Below are 17,248 nucleotides of genomic sequence, written 5' to 3'. Positions count from 1 at the left end.
CCGCTACAAAAACAAATTGTTATATTTAGTTAAAATTCTAAAAGTGTCCCTAGATCTTTGGTTGTTAATTGGAGGAATAATGTGGGTTAGCAATAGTAGTAATTCCATATATAGCCTATGTTTATTGCATATAGAGAGAGAGAGAGACATAGATTTATTAGTAAATAAATTGCGTTCTATTCATGTGCCACAGAAACATTCAGCATCAGCCAGTAATATTCTACTAAACATGGATGGGTGAGTAACTCTTTGTAAACCCCCCAATGCAGACTCTAATTGTTCCTATTGTCTTGATTTCTCAGCAGGTCTAGACATTAGTGATGACGGATAGTAGGGGGTTCAGCGAACATTTTGAAAAAGCCTTTAAAAAAAGGCTCCTTCTAAGATCTTACATCCTACTGTTTTTAAGTCTTCACTGCTTTGGTGGTTCTAAACTGAGAGAACGACATTCTGTAAAGAATGTTTTTTTTACAGTTGCAACTATTTTATTTAGAAAATGACAACAGAAGAATGATCCTATCAAAATGGCATATGCAGACATATTTCATGATATTTCGGTCACTGACATACTGTAAACCCCCATAAAAAAAAACATCTAACATATGCAAACTGCAGAAATGTTCTGGACTTAAAAAAATAAACATTGAAAAAATTCATTGCTAAAAATAATAAAACATCTTAATTCTATTAGATTGTTTATATTAAACATCTAGTACAGCTTTGGCATCCCTCAGTGCTGCTTCTTTCCTCCGCAAATCCCGTTCCTCTTTCTCCAGGTCTGGAAACACAAAGAACACAGTCATTCTCATGAAACACTGCCATTTAAGTCCCCATAACAATTCTACTTTCTAATATGTGATTCATTACAAGGCACAAAGTAATGTACTCATTTATATACTTATCATTTGAATGGATAAATTCAAAGCTTACTGTTAAAGGGTTGAAATAACGTAACACTTTAGATTTAGGTGGTTACAATGAAATGCTGTACCTTGTTCCAGCTGAGTAATAATGCAAGGCAGCCGTCCAGATGCCCCCAATACTTTGAGAGCAACATCATAATCTGTGGAATATTTAATAGCTTTTCAGTTGTATAAACAAAAACCCAGCATTTTATTGAGGGTTAAAGAACAGGGATATTTCAGGTTCAATACGAGTTAAGCTCAGCTAATAGTGTTTGTGACTATATAACAGTATAATGACTATAGATCAGTGATCAACACATACACAAAAAAATTACCTGTTCCTCTTTTTACTTAAAAAAGGCAAATATCATGGTTAAAGTGAGAAACAGTATTTTAACGTTTGTGGACTGGCCTCTGTCACTTCCATCTTAAGTTACTCACTGCAACTCAGATTGTTTTTTAAAAAAAGGGACAAGTCAAAATTTATGTTTTTGATAGCAAGATTATGCCACAAATGCTGTTGATTGAGCTTAAAGGTGAAGTTTATAATATTTTTGGTTAAAACATCTCTCAACCCATTTTATTGTTCATTGACTATTATAAGTATTCCATTCATGGGTTTATCTCCCAAAAAGGGTAAACATTGAGCCTCCCCGGCACCAAAAAAGTGTGGTCCACTTAAATTCGTCAGTGTCTTTCCAGGTCAACCTATAGCAATAGTTTGGACTGTGGCTACTAGGGGTGTGCAATATTGACAAAAAATAATATCTGGATATTTTCTGGGATTTTATCGGTAACGATGATTAGACAATATTTTGCTGAGTGTGTTGGTATCTTAAGGACTGCCGTGGACAGCTGACTCCTAAAGTTTTTGATATTCTTCGTATTCTGTGTGATGGTCAGTTCACATTGATAGAAATTAATGTTTTCCAATAAGTTTAAACTGATTTTTACATTTTATGGGCATTTTTACCTTTATAAAGCCATTTTTTTCTAAAAGTGTCCATATCAGTGAATTATTAAATCAGTATCAACAAAATTAATCTTTGCAATGCAGAGGAAACACAGAATATGCATCTGAAGTGGCATTTAGATGCATTTACACACTGTTTAATGCAGGACATGAATGCATTTAACCTGCAATTACAAAATGCATAAATAATGTTTTGATATAGGCCTATTAAACATAAAATGTTGAATACTGATATTTGAAGAATTTAAATAATAAAAAGATACTTTAAATGTGAAATGAAAACCGCTAGTAGGTGGCAGCAAGTCACTGTTAATAAGCGAGTCATTGCGATTGAACCGAATCATTAAATGGTTGATTCATTCAGGAACGAATTCACCGTTATTTGCTCAGAGACTCAAAACAGTGCTGTGTTTGGAATTATTTTTTTGTTGTTAAAACACCGCATTAACAGGAAAAATGGTGTCTAAAACGTAAGTCTCTTATTTAACTTCTTGTTTATTGAAATAAATGATCACATTTGTAATCATGGTAATTTTTAGAGAAAAAAAGGCACTCTTCGTTTAAAATGTATTAACTATATGAAGTGGTATAAATATATAAATTTTCTGCCCTCGTGTCTTGAATTTGTGATCATTCTAAATCTATTTTAATAGACTGAATCATGCAGTGAAAGAACACACTCTAAATGCGTACTCACACTAGTCTCTAGACTTCACCTAATGTTTGTGTGCGCTCTGTAGGTGTAATGAATGGTTTTTGCAAAATACTCGATAATGTTAAATCGCACATCGTTAAAACAAGAATTACGATATTATCGCAGACGATATATATATCGCACACCCCTAGTGGCTAATTTAGCAGACAAAGCAAGAGGCTTTATAGCTAGTGTGTGGGACCATCGCAACGTTACATGGGAAAATACATTTAGATTGGTTTGTTAACGGCAAGCCAAAATTTAAAAAGACTTACCTAAATACACAAAGACAGACAACCAGGTAAGAGGAGGGTAAACATTGGTAATGCTTTTACAAGATGGAGAAATTTGATTCAGTGTTCGGGTTTCAATCGAGACGTTGAACTTGCTGAAGTTTCTAAACTCCAGTTTTTGCCAATTTACTGTCAAGTCCCAGATAAAATAAGTTCAGTCATGACAACTCTCTGAAAGTTTAGCATGGTAATGTACATGACAATGTATTTGCTACAGCAAATACATCCACAAACATAGCAGATCAATACAGGTGGAGCTGGGGAAGGTGGAGGGTTTCCGAAGCGCAATGCAACTGCTACAGCAAACACTAGCCAAGTACTTGAATGTTGAGCAGCGAGCTCATTGACAGCTGATGCAAAAAAGGACCAATCAGCTGCACCATGTGATAATGATGTAATTATGTCATATTTAGTTAGACCTATCAGACTACGCCATCTATCATGACAGAACTTTGGATATATCGTAAGGATATGAAAAATCGTAAGGGTTTGAGGTTGTTTGAAAACATTCCTTGTTTTTGTAATTCCAATATGTGACGCTAGTAGCGCAGAAAGTCATGACAACTCTCTGAAAGTTTAGCATGGTAATGTACATGACAGTGTACATGCTACAGCAAATACATCCAGATGCCTCTTCGCCTTTAACTTGTATTGAACCCAGAATATTTCACAAAACTGGCTTGAATCAAGGCTGTTCTCACCTTGGTGGTTGGCTTTCTGTGACTGCACTCTTTCTCCTAGGCTGCTCAGCTGAGACACGAGCTCTGAGAAGATTTCTTTAGTCCACCCGGCCTCATTACATCTGGTCCAAAATATGGTGGCACTGGACTCGGATGTCACTGTAGCACCCACATCAGAACCATCTGCTGCAGCGAGATGACCTGGTGATGAAGAAACCCCTGTCGAAGGGACTGCTGGAACGTCTACAGTGGGCCTTGAATGCTGAGGTGACCCGGGCTGACCTGAGGGATCACAGGTGAAATAGTCCAGGGTAGGCAGAGAGTAAATGGTACCTGGTGAGACAGGGTCAGTGGTTGGAGCTCTGGGTGGTGGAGAAGTTCTGTTTGTGGATGGTGTTTCCTTTTGTTCAGGAGCAGTGACAGACCCAGGTGAGGTAGACACAGCCGCTGGGGCTGCGCCGGCAGGTAAAGAAGGTTCTAGACTGTGCTCTGAAACACCGAGATACTGTTTTTAAAAAAAATATTTCCACAGGTTTACGCCTCATTGAAATGACAGCTGCAGGACAATAGAAGAGAGATGAACACACCTGATTCTGCAAAGGGTCCAGAGTCCAAAATAACGCTACAGGGAATAGTGATATAGTGCATTTTTGATGGTAACAAACTCTGAGACTCTTCCTGAGACAGAGAGAGAGAACAATGTAAGCAAGTACACTGCTAGCTGCAAGCAAGTTAAAAGAGCGACTGAGTATAGTGGTGAGTACAATACACCATTCAAAAGTTTGGGTCAGAAAGGTTTTTTTAACAAAATAAATTAATTATTTTATTCAGCAAGGATGCAACTTTTCCCTCAGAAGAATAAATTACATTATAAGATTTATTACAATAGCAAACAGTTATCTTAAATTGTAATAATATTTCACAATTTTACTGCATTTTTGATTACACAAATGTAGCCTTGGTGAGCATAACAGACTTCTTTTAGAAACATTAAAAATTATTTTGAACAGAAGTGTAACTTTACTGGATGGTGATGAGCCTTATTGTAATAGTTTATTAAAAAAGTGTTTTATAAAAAAAAAAAAACTATGGTGCAAGATATAAAAAGGGTCCAGAGTCCAAAATAACGCTACAGGGAATAGTGATATAGTGCATTTTTGATGGTAACAAACTCTGAGACTCTTCCTGAGACAGAGAGAGAGAACAATGTAAGCAAGTACACTGCTAGCTGCAAGCAAGTTAAAAGAGCGACTGAGTATAGTGGTGAGTACAATACACCATTCAAAAGTTTGGGTCAGAAAGGTTTTTTTAACAAAATAAATTAATTATTTTATTCAGCAAGGATGCAACTTTTCCCTCAGAAGAATAAATTACATTATAAGATTTATTACAATAGCAAACAGTTATCTTAAATTGTAATAATATTTCACAATTTTACTGCATTTTTGATTACACAAATGTAGCCTTGGTGAGCATAACAGACTTATTTTAGAAACATTAAAAATTATTTTGAACAGAAGTGTAACTTTACTGGATGGTGATGAGCCTTATTGTAATAGTTTATTAAAAAAGTGTTTTATAAAAAAATAAACACTATGGTGCAAGATATAATTTTTTTTTTTTTTTAATTCTTGTCACTTTTGGTGTCAGTTTTGCCCAAGAGGCCTGGTTAATTTGTTCCTCTGCATTTAATGTTGCTGGCTTGACAGTTTGTTACAATTTCTAGCTATGGGAAAGTTTTCCAAAAAGGTATGGGGGAGCTTTGTTTCATTTATAGATCATCCTCAAGCCTTGGATCTTTCTTGCCATGTATCAGACTGATATGCATGTAGCAAACAATACCTTTGTTCCGAAGTGCCAGTGGGCCTAGTGTTGTGTTTTTGTTGTCATTTTTGACATGAAAATATCAGTAAATACATCTGCTTGTTTACGGTGTGACATGAGTGTGATGTGTTGTGTAGAGAGACTCACTGAATCAATGTCGGTGTCATCGTCAGCTTCTGAAAATAATGAGATTGTTTCTTTACAGTAAGGAATGATAAATGATACTTCTCGTAAAAATTTTTTTTTTTTCAAAAATACAAACACATTTGTACCTGTGGTTGATGGATTACGTTTTTCACACGGCCTGCAGATAAAGGAAAACACAAAAAGTTTCTTTACATAACAACGATTGTACGTTTTTGCCAAAATACCATGGTACATTATGGTATTTTTGTATTTGTATTGCTTTCAAAATGGTTCTAAATCCTAAACATACCTTGTTTTTTTAGGCACAAGAGTGGACTGCCATTAAAAGGGAACAGAGAAACACTTCATTGCTACAATTTTACTACCAAATGTTTTTAAGATTCATTTAAAATCTTTCTTGTTAATTCACCCAAAAATGCCTTTTTTTGCATTCTCTCACCCTCATGTCTTTCTAAACCTGTACGACTGACTTTCTTCAGTGGAACTAAATAAAACAATTTGAAAAAATGTCTCTGATATTTTGTCTATATTAAAAGTCAATGGGGTCAAGTCTTGCTTTGAAAGCCAATAAAGGCACACAAGACTGGAACAACTTGAGGGTGAGTAAATAATGACAGAATTTTCATTTTTGGGGAACTGTCTCTTCTAATTTGAACTGAGCAGTTTCAGTGAAGTTTAATATGATACATTGGTACATATGGACACATATCAAACAGTCCAATTTTTTATGATAAGAGACTCACATTGGGCTGTTTTTGAAGCATAGAGTCTTCCAGATCTGACACCCCTGGAGCTACTACACGGTCAGTGCTGGTTGGGCTTTCATCATCTAAAACAGAGACTCATTGTTTTGATTTTAATGACTTTTTATGCAGCCCAAGAAATATCTAAAATTCATATTCCCATTTTGACAGAGAAATAAAACTAAATATACAATAAACACCTGAGTCTAGAATGCTTTTATTTTTTCCCCTTCTGGGCTTTCCCGCTTTTAGCGATCTAAAAAACAAAACAAAACGCAGAATCATTACAATAACACTGTGATTACTAACTAGACAATATTCCATAATTAAAAGTTTTCTACAGACTACTCACCGAAACGTACATGCTCTGTACATATATGGATAACGTTTACTCTGTTATTAAATAAGATTTTAAAAAAAGACAAAATTAGAATAAGCTGTACTTTTAACCAGTTTTTCAAGTAGGTTTGTCTATTTGTCTTCTAAACAAATTCTGACAAGATCATATCTGTTTGTTGATACAGTATCTTTTGTTCCTTAGCATAATACAAGTAGAATGAGCATCTGTGAATACAATTCTGTAGCCACTCATCTCTGAGATAAGGCCTAATAAATGACACATTCATTTTTATTTTTTAAATTAAGTTACATTAATGAACTATTAAAAGGTAAAACCAAGTTAAAATGTATGTTATAAAGTGATATTTAGTGATAATAGTACAGAGCAATTTTAGTCTATTTTCTAGACGGTGATGATGACTGTACTGAGGAAAACATCAAGTGTCTTCATGTAGAGGAAGTGTGTGTGTGTGTGTGTTCTGACCATGCCATGCAATTCTCCTGGATTGTCTACTGATCCACAAGCCTCCTGAGCAGACGTTAAGTTTAATGAACCTAAACAAACACAAATGCATTTCATACTAGAAACGGAAACACTTTATAATAACGTTCATTAATAAATCATAAACAAACATTATGTAATGCTTAACGGATCATTACTATTAAACAAAGATGTAAATGTTAAATGTAAAAATGAGCATTAGCTAAAATGTGAACTGAAGTTTAATGACATTTGTAAGCATTCAAAAGTACATGCACAAATCATTTGTATATTTTTAAAACGCATTGAAAGTTTAATGACATTTGTAAACATTAACTAATGCTCCGTTAAGCATTATATAATGTTTGTTAACGATTTATTAATAAAGCTTTAAATCATTGTAAACCATCTGTCAAAATCATTTGAAGATTTAAAAAAAAAAATCCATGATCATATGAATTTAAAGTTTAATGACATTTGTAAGCATTTCAATTGACATTAAATAATGATCTGTTAATCACCTGGTAATGTTTAATAAGGACATTGTCTCATATTTCTAGATATGTGAATATATATTAAGTAATGATTAGTTAAACATTATATAATGTTTGTTAATGATTTATTAATGAAAGTTATTATAAAGTGTAACCGAAATAAAAAATATGACCCTTTACTTACACACACTGTGTTTATTTGTACCTGTGGTTGATGGACTGGGCTTTGCACGGGGTCTGTAAATAGACAGAGAAACTCGTTGAATTTTTTTGTCAGTACAATGGACGACAACAGTCACATCTCATCCTAGAACATGTTTCAGGGTGGATACTTTCTGTGGATTAATAAAGTTCAGCATACCTTTTACTTTCAGGATCCGGAGTTGACGGCTATTGAAATTAAAAAGAGAAAAATTACAACAGTATTACTAACAAGTTTTCAAATAGCCACGTCTTTGCTAAAAGTTGTGAATTTGCAGTTTGAATTCAATCTTTACAAGATGATGAGTAATTGGAGACATTTAAATGATGCATCAAGACAGATTATGTCATGAAAACTCACTTTGTTCTGATTTGGAGGTGTAAAGTCCTCTATATCTGACTCTACTGGAGGATGCAAATATTCAGTGTCATCATCTATGATAAAAATATAATAGTCCAGTGTTATTAATGTTTCACATTTACATTACAATATCTGTCATCAACATGCCAAAAACATGTTGACAAATAAACACAAAGATCTTTGAACAAAAACACTACTTTTTGTAACTGAACTGGGTTATTGAGTATTACTGCAGTACTGTTTAATTTAAAGCTATAATAAACTGTATAAACAATTACCAGAATCTAACAAAATAAATGACACGTTCTTCTTCTTTTTGGGCAAATTCGCTTCTGATGACCTAAAAAAGTGCAAACACAAGATCATCTGAAATAATCCCACTGTAATTAATAATGTGACAATGTTCTGTGATTAATCCAGTTCTGACGAGGATGCACACACTCTGCACACTTACCCTGTAGACGAATCAGAATCTCTCTATTAGTAAATGAAGAAAAAGGAAAGACAGGAAATTACATCCAAAATTTCACATTGTAATCTAAACTAATTACATGTCTTTATTTCAGAATTGTGCAGTGATGTTTTAAGATGAACAGTAATGTGGTTAGGTAAAAGTCCATGTATGCGTTTATGAAGAGGCTGTATGTGTGTGTGTATGTGTGTGTGTGCATGCTGACCCTTTCCGGCCTTTTCATGTTAGGCCTTCGACTGTCTGGCGAACCTTGTAAACAAAAACGCCAACTCAGAAAATTTGACAATAAATCTCACATTGACATTTCACATTTTCACACAAGTTGCTTACAAATTTGCATCACTAAAACAAATACAATTACAAAAAAAAAATACAAAATCAGTTTATGATAGAATATCTGAATTTATAATTGAAACACTTACTTTTTGGGAGGGATTCTGGATCATGTAATTCACAGAACAGTCTAAAATTAAACATTAATTAGTTTAATTGTACTAAATCTAAAACAAAAATTGCTAAAAAAAATTATTTCATCCTACATAAAATGGTCTTCAAGGGCTCTGGCATGATCCTCTATGGCGCAGGGATAATGGTACGAGCGCTTACAACGTTTTACATCACATCCCGCTGTAGCACCGCTTTTTTTACAGAGGTGGCAAAGCTAGAAATAAACACACAGCAGTTATGCATTCACAGAGAAACAACACTAGAATATGACGACCGTTTGGTCACAGTTTACATTTAACGTACAGAAATATTCATGTTAAAGTATAATGTTGTACTATGCTGAACAATACAAATTACCATTGCAATCAAAATAATTCAACCCTCTGGAGACGGTTATCTGTAATAATTTGCAAAAGTAAGACAAATTAAAAGTGATAGTCTATATATAATGTAATGTTTTTGTAGTATAGCTGTCATCATTATTCAAACCCTATGTAACAGTGCTGTTCTTATCTCATATGCGTATGGTATGGTACAAAATTGTGTTAAAACACAATTAAGCTTTGGAAGCTTTATAACAAACTGAATTAGCATACATAAATACACATACATAAATTTATTCCATGCATGTGTTAAAGGGGTCATCGGATGCCCATTTTCCACAAGTTGATATGATTCTTTAGGGTCTTAATGAAAAGTCTATAACATACTTTGGTTAAAATTTCTCAAAGGTAGTGTAAAAACACCTTTTTTACCCTGTCAAAATCAGCTCTGTTTTCAGCAAGCCATTCTAGTCCATGTTGCTTTAAATGCTAATGAACTCTGCTGACCCCGCCCCTCTCTTCCATGGGGTGACGAGCAGACTGGAAACTTCAGCCGCGAAACTGGCTAACTAGCACGTTATTAGGAAAGGCGATTTGCAAAGATTCATAAAAAACACTTATACTCACTTCTGTTGATGAAGCTGGATCCCGAATGATTCGCGCGAATATAGACGCATTTAGGCAGATCAGGATCGGCGCATTCCCTTCAAAACGAAAGTAACTTCCTCTGCGTCTTCAGCGGCTCAGATGTCGGGAGTAAATGACGACTGCTATATTCATTATTTCATTCAACAACAAACACCTCAGTCGCTTAATCGGAGACGCTCTTGTCTTCCCCTGCACCGGAGTCGACACAATGACGGACTGATGACAGCTCACTCAGGGCGGGTCTAAGATAAGACGCTAGTGTCAATCAACTATTGTGGGAGGGGCCTGTGCAGAACTACGTCATTCTGACAGGAATCTCAGAACAGCCTGATTTGAGATGGGGATTTTAAAATAGGGATTTAAAAAAAAACACTGAGTGGATTTTATTCATTATAGTATGGATGTGTACACACACTTCCAACACTCATTTATGTTCAAACAACTTGTAAAGTGAATTTTGCATCCGATGACCCCTTTAAAGTTAAGTAGCAAAGATGGCCAAGTCATTAGAGCTCTCACAAAAGCTACAGAGAAGAAATTATTCTATTACACTGGAAAGTCTATGGCTACAAGAAGATTTTCAAAAAACTAGAGACAAGTTCTCAGAGACACAGCTTACAATGTAAAAGTTAAAAGTTTAAAATGTGTTGTACCAGAAAACCTTTGAAGATGTTGAAGAAAAAGCACAATATCATCAAAGGGAATAAAAGGTTTGATTAGAGCAACTGAGACTTCTGTTGATGAAGCTGGATCCCGAATGATTCGCGCGAATATAGACGCATTTAGGCAGATCAGGATCGGCGCATTCCCTTCAAAACGAAAGTAACTTCCTCTGCGTCTTCAGCGGCTCAGATGTCGGGAGTAAATGACGACTGCTATATTCATTATTTCATTCAACAACAAACACCTCAGTCGCTTAATCGGAGACGCTCTTGTCTTCCCCTGCACCGGAGTCGACACAATGACGGACTGATGACAGCTCACTCAGGGCGGGTCTAAGATAAGACGCTAGTGTCAATCAACTATTGTGGGAGGGGCCTGTGCAGAACTACGTCATTCTGACAGGAATCTCAGAACAGCCTGATTTGAGATGGGGATTTTAAAATAGGGATTTAAAAAAAAACACTGAGTGGATTTTATTCATTATAGTATGGATGTGTACACACACTTCCAACACTCATTTATGTTCAAACAACTTGTAAAGTGAATTTTGCATCCGATGACCCCTTTAAAGTTAAGTAGCAAAGATGGCCAAGTCATTAGAGCTCTCACAAAAGCTACAGAGAAGAAATTATTCTATTACACTGGAAAGTCTATGGCTACAAGAAGATTTTCAAAAAACTAGAGACAAGTTCTCAGAGACACAGCTTACAATGTAAAAGTTAAAAGTTTAAAAGTTTAAAATGCGTTGTACCAGAAAACCTTTGAAGATGTTGAAGAAAAAGCACAATATCATCCAAGGGAATAAAAGGTTTGATTAGAGCAACTGAGGAAAAACCCTCAATTTACGACCAAAGACTTTGCATGTTTCCTCCTTTCATCAGGTCATCTTCAGAGTATAAGAAAAACACTAGACAAGCATGACCTTCATATTGAGATCTTGCCTAATGCCCCTCTTGAGCAAGAAGAACATAAAAGGCCCACTTGAATAGGCTAAGATTCATTTGGATAGACCTGTGGACTTCTGGAAGAATGTCTTATGGAGTGATGTAACCAAACCTGTGGATCAGCAGTACATCTGGTGCAAATCAGGTAAAGCTTATGAGCAGAAAAACACCATCACCACAGTCAAACATTGTGGTGGACCGGTCTTGTTATGGGGCTGCTTTGTTGTTGCAGGAAGTGCTAACATTGACTGTATGAAAGACATAACATATTATTTGAAGTACTGGTCATTTTGGAAAAGACTGATGCCTTCGGTGCAGGGACTGAAGTTTGATGACCAATGGACTTTCCTGCAGGACAATCATCCCAAATTCTACATCTAAATCTACTTAAAGCTTGGTTCAGGGATCAGCAAGGGATCTTTTTCAAGCAAAGAACGGGCCAAGATTCCAGTAGAGATGTGACAGAAGCTTCTAAGCACTTACAGGCAGCATTTGGAGGTTATAAAGAATAAAAGATACAGCACAAAATTTTTTTGTACATGAATGCCAATTAGATTTTTTTTTTCATTTTCCATCAACTTTACATTCTCACGATCATTCTTAAATGTCCAATAATGGCTTACCAATGCCTTTGTTGAACTGGTTTCATACAATTTTGTTCTCGGCAGCAAAACGCCTTGCAGGTCAAGGGGGTTGAATAATTTTGATTGCAACTTTACATGTATTGTACAGAATTTTCTAGTTTCAGAACATGTCACATAAAATACCCCTAATACACTTATATTTTACAGGTAAGATGCAGTTTATTAATATCTATTGTAAAGGGGTGTGAATCGGCACTGGTTTCATGATTCGATTCAATATCACGATGCATCATTATATCAAATTTATTTTGTGCATTTTTATTAAATTATATAAGCAGGTTTTTAAAAAAGAATTATAAATTAATAATAAATCAAAACAGTTGTTAAGAATTTAACCAAGTAAATATAGCTTCAAAAACATACAAGCAAATATAAAGAAATAAAGGTGGGAAAAGACAACAAGTGATAAACAAAAAGTACGTTCAGTATCTGAGAGTGCTTTAAGTATCCGAAAGTTTACAGACAATCATAGTTGGGTTTTTCTTTTTTTCCTCAGCATTTCCGTTTGATTATCATGAGTTCATAGACAGTTAATGCACAGATCTATTTCGACATATCAGATGTTTGTCCTGTTCTGAAAACATAACTGACCGTTTACACATCAATCTCGTAATTTTCGTATCATAAATGTATTCGGAGCTGCAAGTGCATTTAACCGCAACCGCGAGCTTCAGGACAAACAAACACAAAGCGCGCGCTGAAAGTCTGTCAGTACGTGAGTTTCGTGCATCTAATACGTACTGCATTCCAAACGGCATAAATTAAAGCATATCTAAAGTGAAAGACTGAAATAACGGCGGATGGAAGCGGTGTCAAGCAATGCGCACGTCTCGCGCATATCCTGTGCAAGCCCGCCGCGACTGTCTCCAGAGCGCACAAGTGCCATATGCGCGAGAAGCCGAGCTCAGAATCGATTTCTCAGCTTGATCGATTGCATCGATGCAACTATTAATTTGAACACCCCTACTATTGTAGTTTATCATTAAAGTAGTATGTATGGACACTGTGTTATGTAGGCTATTACACAATATATTTTGAGAAACATATTAACCAGTTAAAATTAATTATAACGTTTTAGAGGCAGTTAATGTGTGTTGTGCATATGCTTTTGCAATGATGTTTACTAGTCTTTTTCCTCTCTTCAGCTCTTTCTTTACATCTTCTACATCAAATCCAAACAGGTCGTCATAGGTGGGCGATTTATTGCAGAAGATCGCTGATGCAAACAACTGAGGACACAATAAAATAAGATAAGCATTCAAAGTTATATATAACAATTCTTAATTGACTTGCCTAGATTAAGGTGAAACACATTAACCGAATCCAAACAAAACTATGAGTAACAGCGAACAGCACTAACAACTAACTTACAGTACATTTTCGTAACGATGCAATATGAAAACATAGCCTACTTACCAAACAGTTTTGATGTGCGGAGATGTTTCCTTTGGAGGAGAGAGGCCCTGTGATTTCAGTCTCGTCTGATTTCTCGCAAAGTGCACAAATAATTTTATTCTGAGATTGAAATTGATCCGATCCCATGTTGAGCTCTGCTTGATGACATTCATCGACGATTCAAGTTTTTATTGCAATGTTCCTTTAAGTTTCGTTTTCATTTTATTGTGTGGAAGGCGGGTCACTTTGATCTTTGTCATCTTGCGTGCATAAAAACACTCTTGTTAACTACTCGAGCTCCAGACAGTACTCTCGATTATCTTGGGCAGTACATTCAATCGAACAGATCTTCAAAACTCAACCAAATATCAAACTAAATCAATTTATATAAAAGCCAAAGCTTTTTTTTTTATTATTTCCTGTAATCACAAACGACTGTGATTGGCCCATCATGACCGGTGCTGATTAAAAGTAACAGGTACCACGTAAATTGACAAAAGTAATTCAATCGCAACTTTTTTAATTTTTTTAATTTATTTTTATTACAAAACTTGTAGAAACATACAGAAACAGGGAAGCGAGACATGAATATATTCCAACAAAAAGCAATTATAAAAATAAAAACAGAAAACAAATATTCTGTATTTGCATGTCAAATTAATTATGATCGATACATAAAAGCGCAAAAATAAACTTACATTTTTTTTTTAGAAAAGTTGTCATAATACATCAAAAGTTTGGCACTCTTTTTGTTATTAGTAGTGATTTTCTTTCTTTTTTTTTTGGTATAACTGCCTGGTGTCTTATTTGCACATTTTATTATACATGAAAACTAGTTATAATCAGCTAGGATTTATAAATTAAAATACATAAACATAATTGTTTGACTGATAAACATTTTATTTTGGATTTACATTTCATTGGTAATCAGTATTATATTGCATATAAGTTCATATATTGTATATAATTTTTTTGTAAAGATAGTCCGTTTGCAATTTTTTTCAGTGAGTGCATTTATATGCTTTTGGTTATCCGATAACATTGAAGTTATTTTAGAGATGAGTAAAAAAAACTGCCTGATGCAGCCCACATTTTTCAACTGGCATTAATTTGATTACAGCATCTCCTTTTTATACTTATAGTTATGCGCTACTTTAATAGTTAATAATTAAATTTCTTTTTTTTTTATTGCAAAACTTGTAGAAACATACAGAAACAGGGAAGCGAGACATGAATATATTCCAACAAAAAGCAAATATAAAAATAAAAACAGAAAACAAATATTCTGTATTTGCATGTCAAATTAATTATTATCGATACATAAAAGTGCAAAAATAAACTTATTTTTTTTTAGAAAAGTTGTCATAATACATCAAAAGTTTGGCACTCTTTTTGTTATTAGTAAGTCTAAGAGATGAAACAAGAGAGTCCAATTCAACAAGAAAAATATGGAAAGACAAAAGGAGATTTAAGCCATTTTTGCTTATGAATGAAGAATTTAGCATTCAATATAAGAAAATTAACAACATATTCAACAGATAATAGCTTTGGATTTTCATAATAAAAGATAACATCTTTGAGGACGAAGGTAACACAGCGAGCAAGATTCATCAACATTAGAATATTTAGAAATAGACAAATTAACGGGGTACATTTTATGAAGGATTTTATAATGAATCTCCTTAACCTTGTTAGAAATACAAAATTTACTTGGCAAAAGCCAAGCCTTTTTCCAATTTATATTTGTTATAAAGGAACCCCAATAGAATTTCCTTCTTGGAGTAATCTTTCTCTTTGTCTGAAATATTTTGTGGATATGTCTGTTATTGCATTTCCGATCTAAAATACCGATACCACCCAAACATAAAGCCGGATTAACACTGTTGCCTTTACTGAATTTAAGGTGACTTTTAATTAACTGGGTTAAGCCTACTGGGATGGCTCTCATTAAAGTATTATATTCCTTTGGTGGGACTGGAAAATTATGGAGATTCATAAATTGCTCGTTAGTTAAAATATTACCAAAATCATCAAACACAGATAGAATACTGTTCAAGTTGTTATTAAACCATCTAGGGGAAAAAAAGAACAGTTATATCAGCATTATTCCAAAGAAGAACTTTGTGGGGGGAGAAACCATGGACAAAACACAATTTCCACGAAAGAAGACATTGCTGATGGAAGTTAGATAAGGAAATAGGTAACTTGCCAGGCAAGAAATTACATTTTAGTAAGAAAGACAGGCCACCAAGTTGGTCAAATATCTTATTTGGAATAAAAAACCACAGTGACATTGGATTTGTAAGGCATCTTTTCAGCCAGTTTACTTTAAAGGTGTTTACAGTATCTGCGAAGTCCAAAAAATCAAGGCCACCTTCACTTCTGGCGTTAGCAAGCACATCTCTTTTTAATTTGTATGGTCTATTTTTCCAAATAAAATCCAAAAATATTTTATTAATTTCCTTTATAGCTTTATCGTTGACAAACAAAGAAAGAGCAGAATATACAAAGTGAGAGAGCCCTTCAACTTTAGATAAAAGAACTCTACCATATAATGAAAGATCTCTCTGAAGCCAGATGTTAAAGATCTGTTTCGTTTTTATCATTTTATCAGAAAAGTTTAAATGATGTCTACTGATTGAGTTTTTAGTGATATGAATTCCTAAATATTTTACACTTTTTTTTAACTAGTATACCTCCTAAGAATATATCATCCATAATTTCACATTTTGAAGTATTAAGTTTTAGACCCGAAGCACATGAAAATTGTTCAACCAATTCCAGAACTCTTGGTAACTGATTTTTGTCCTCCAAAAACAGCGTAGTGTCATCTGCTAGCTGTGCCATTTTGATCTCCCTGTCAAATATTGAAATTCCTTTCAAATTTTCATCTTGGTTAATTCTTAGAGTAACTCTGTGGCTAAAAGAAATAAAAATGGGGAGATTGGACAGCCCTGTCTGACTCCACGATAGATGTTAAACCTCTTAGAAGTGTCAAAGTTCCTGATCACTGAGCTGTTAATACCTCTATAAAACATGGTTACAGTCTCTATAAATATTTACCAAATCCAAATAATTCTAGAGTAAGAAAAATAAATTTGTGTTCTATGGAGTCGAAAGCTTTATGAAAGTCAAGAAAGAGTATGAGACCATCTGAATGAATTAGATCGGAATAATCCAGCAAGTCCAGTACTAATCTTATGTTGTTAGAAATGTGACGGCCTTTCATGAAACCAGATTGAGATTCTGAAATAATATTGTCTAAACCATAACTTAATCTTTTAGCATATACAGAGGCTAATATTTTATAGTCTAATGTTAACAAAGTAATAGGTCGCCAATTATCGATTATTCAAGGATCCTTGTCTTGCTTGGGTATAAGAGAGAGGACTCCCTGTTTCATAGTAGCAGTAATATCTCCCTGACTGATGCATTCATTATACATATGAAATAATGGCAATTTAATAAACTCCCAAAAATGGAGATAAAATTCTATGGAAAGCCCATCTATCCCAGGGGATTTACCTTTTTTCATTTTATGTAGAGCTTGCTTGATTTCATCAATTGATAAAGGAGA

The 17,248-nt window shown here is 34.4% G+C and overlaps 2 protein-coding genes across 3 annotated transcripts; both read right to left on the bottom strand.

The window, feature by feature from the left end:
- Positions 1-505: 505 nt before the first annotated feature.
- LOC107555218 (uncharacterized) lies at positions 506-4,311 on the bottom strand. Of its 2 annotated transcripts, none has more exons than XM_016237946.1 (4): positions 4,133-4,311; positions 3,567-3,827; positions 992-1,063; positions 506-778 (listed from the first exon to the last, which is right to left on the bottom strand). In XM_016237946.1, the coding sequence occupies exons 1-4, from the start codon at positions 4,191-4,193 to the stop codon at positions 702-704; spliced, it is 471 nt and encodes a 156-aa protein (XP_016093432.1). In that variant the 5' UTR covers positions 4,194-4,311; the 3' UTR covers positions 506-701. The 2 variants fall into 2 exon arrangements, with proteins under 2 accessions (XP_016093432.1, XP_016093431.1); XM_016237945.1 differs by having other exon boundaries at positions 508-778; positions 3,567-4,034; positions 4,133-4,309.
- Positions 4,312-4,631: 320 nt separating this feature from the next.
- On the bottom strand, positions 4,632-13,994 carry LOC107555198 (PHD finger protein 6-like). The gene is made up of 18 exons (XM_016237919.1): positions 13,693-13,994; positions 13,401-13,505; positions 9,147-9,268; positions 9,030-9,070; positions 8,813-8,856; positions 8,590-8,612; positions 8,414-8,475; positions 8,136-8,209; positions 7,935-7,963; positions 7,779-7,810; positions 7,083-7,153; positions 6,612-6,652; positions 6,460-6,515; positions 6,260-6,345; positions 5,806-5,834; positions 5,642-5,673; positions 5,517-5,545; positions 4,632-4,730 (listed from the first exon to the last, which is right to left on the bottom strand). The coding sequence occupies exons 1-18, from the start codon at positions 13,816-13,818 to the stop codon at positions 4,632-4,634; spliced, it is 1,101 nt and encodes a 366-aa protein (XP_016093405.1). The 5' UTR covers positions 13,819-13,994.
- Positions 13,995-17,248: the final 3,254 nt, after the last annotated feature.

Source organism: Sinocyclocheilus grahami, unplaced genomic scaffold (genome assembly GCF_001515645.1).
Source record: "Sinocyclocheilus grahami isolate Dianchi unplaced genomic scaffold, SAMN03320097.WGS_v1.1 scaffold527.1, whole genome shotgun sequence".
Lineage (NCBI taxonomy): Eukaryota > Metazoa > Chordata > Actinopteri > Cypriniformes > Cyprinidae > Sinocyclocheilus > Sinocyclocheilus grahami.
The sequence above is the reverse complement of the archived record's forward strand: the minus strand, read 5'-3'. Positions and strand labels throughout refer to the sequence as shown.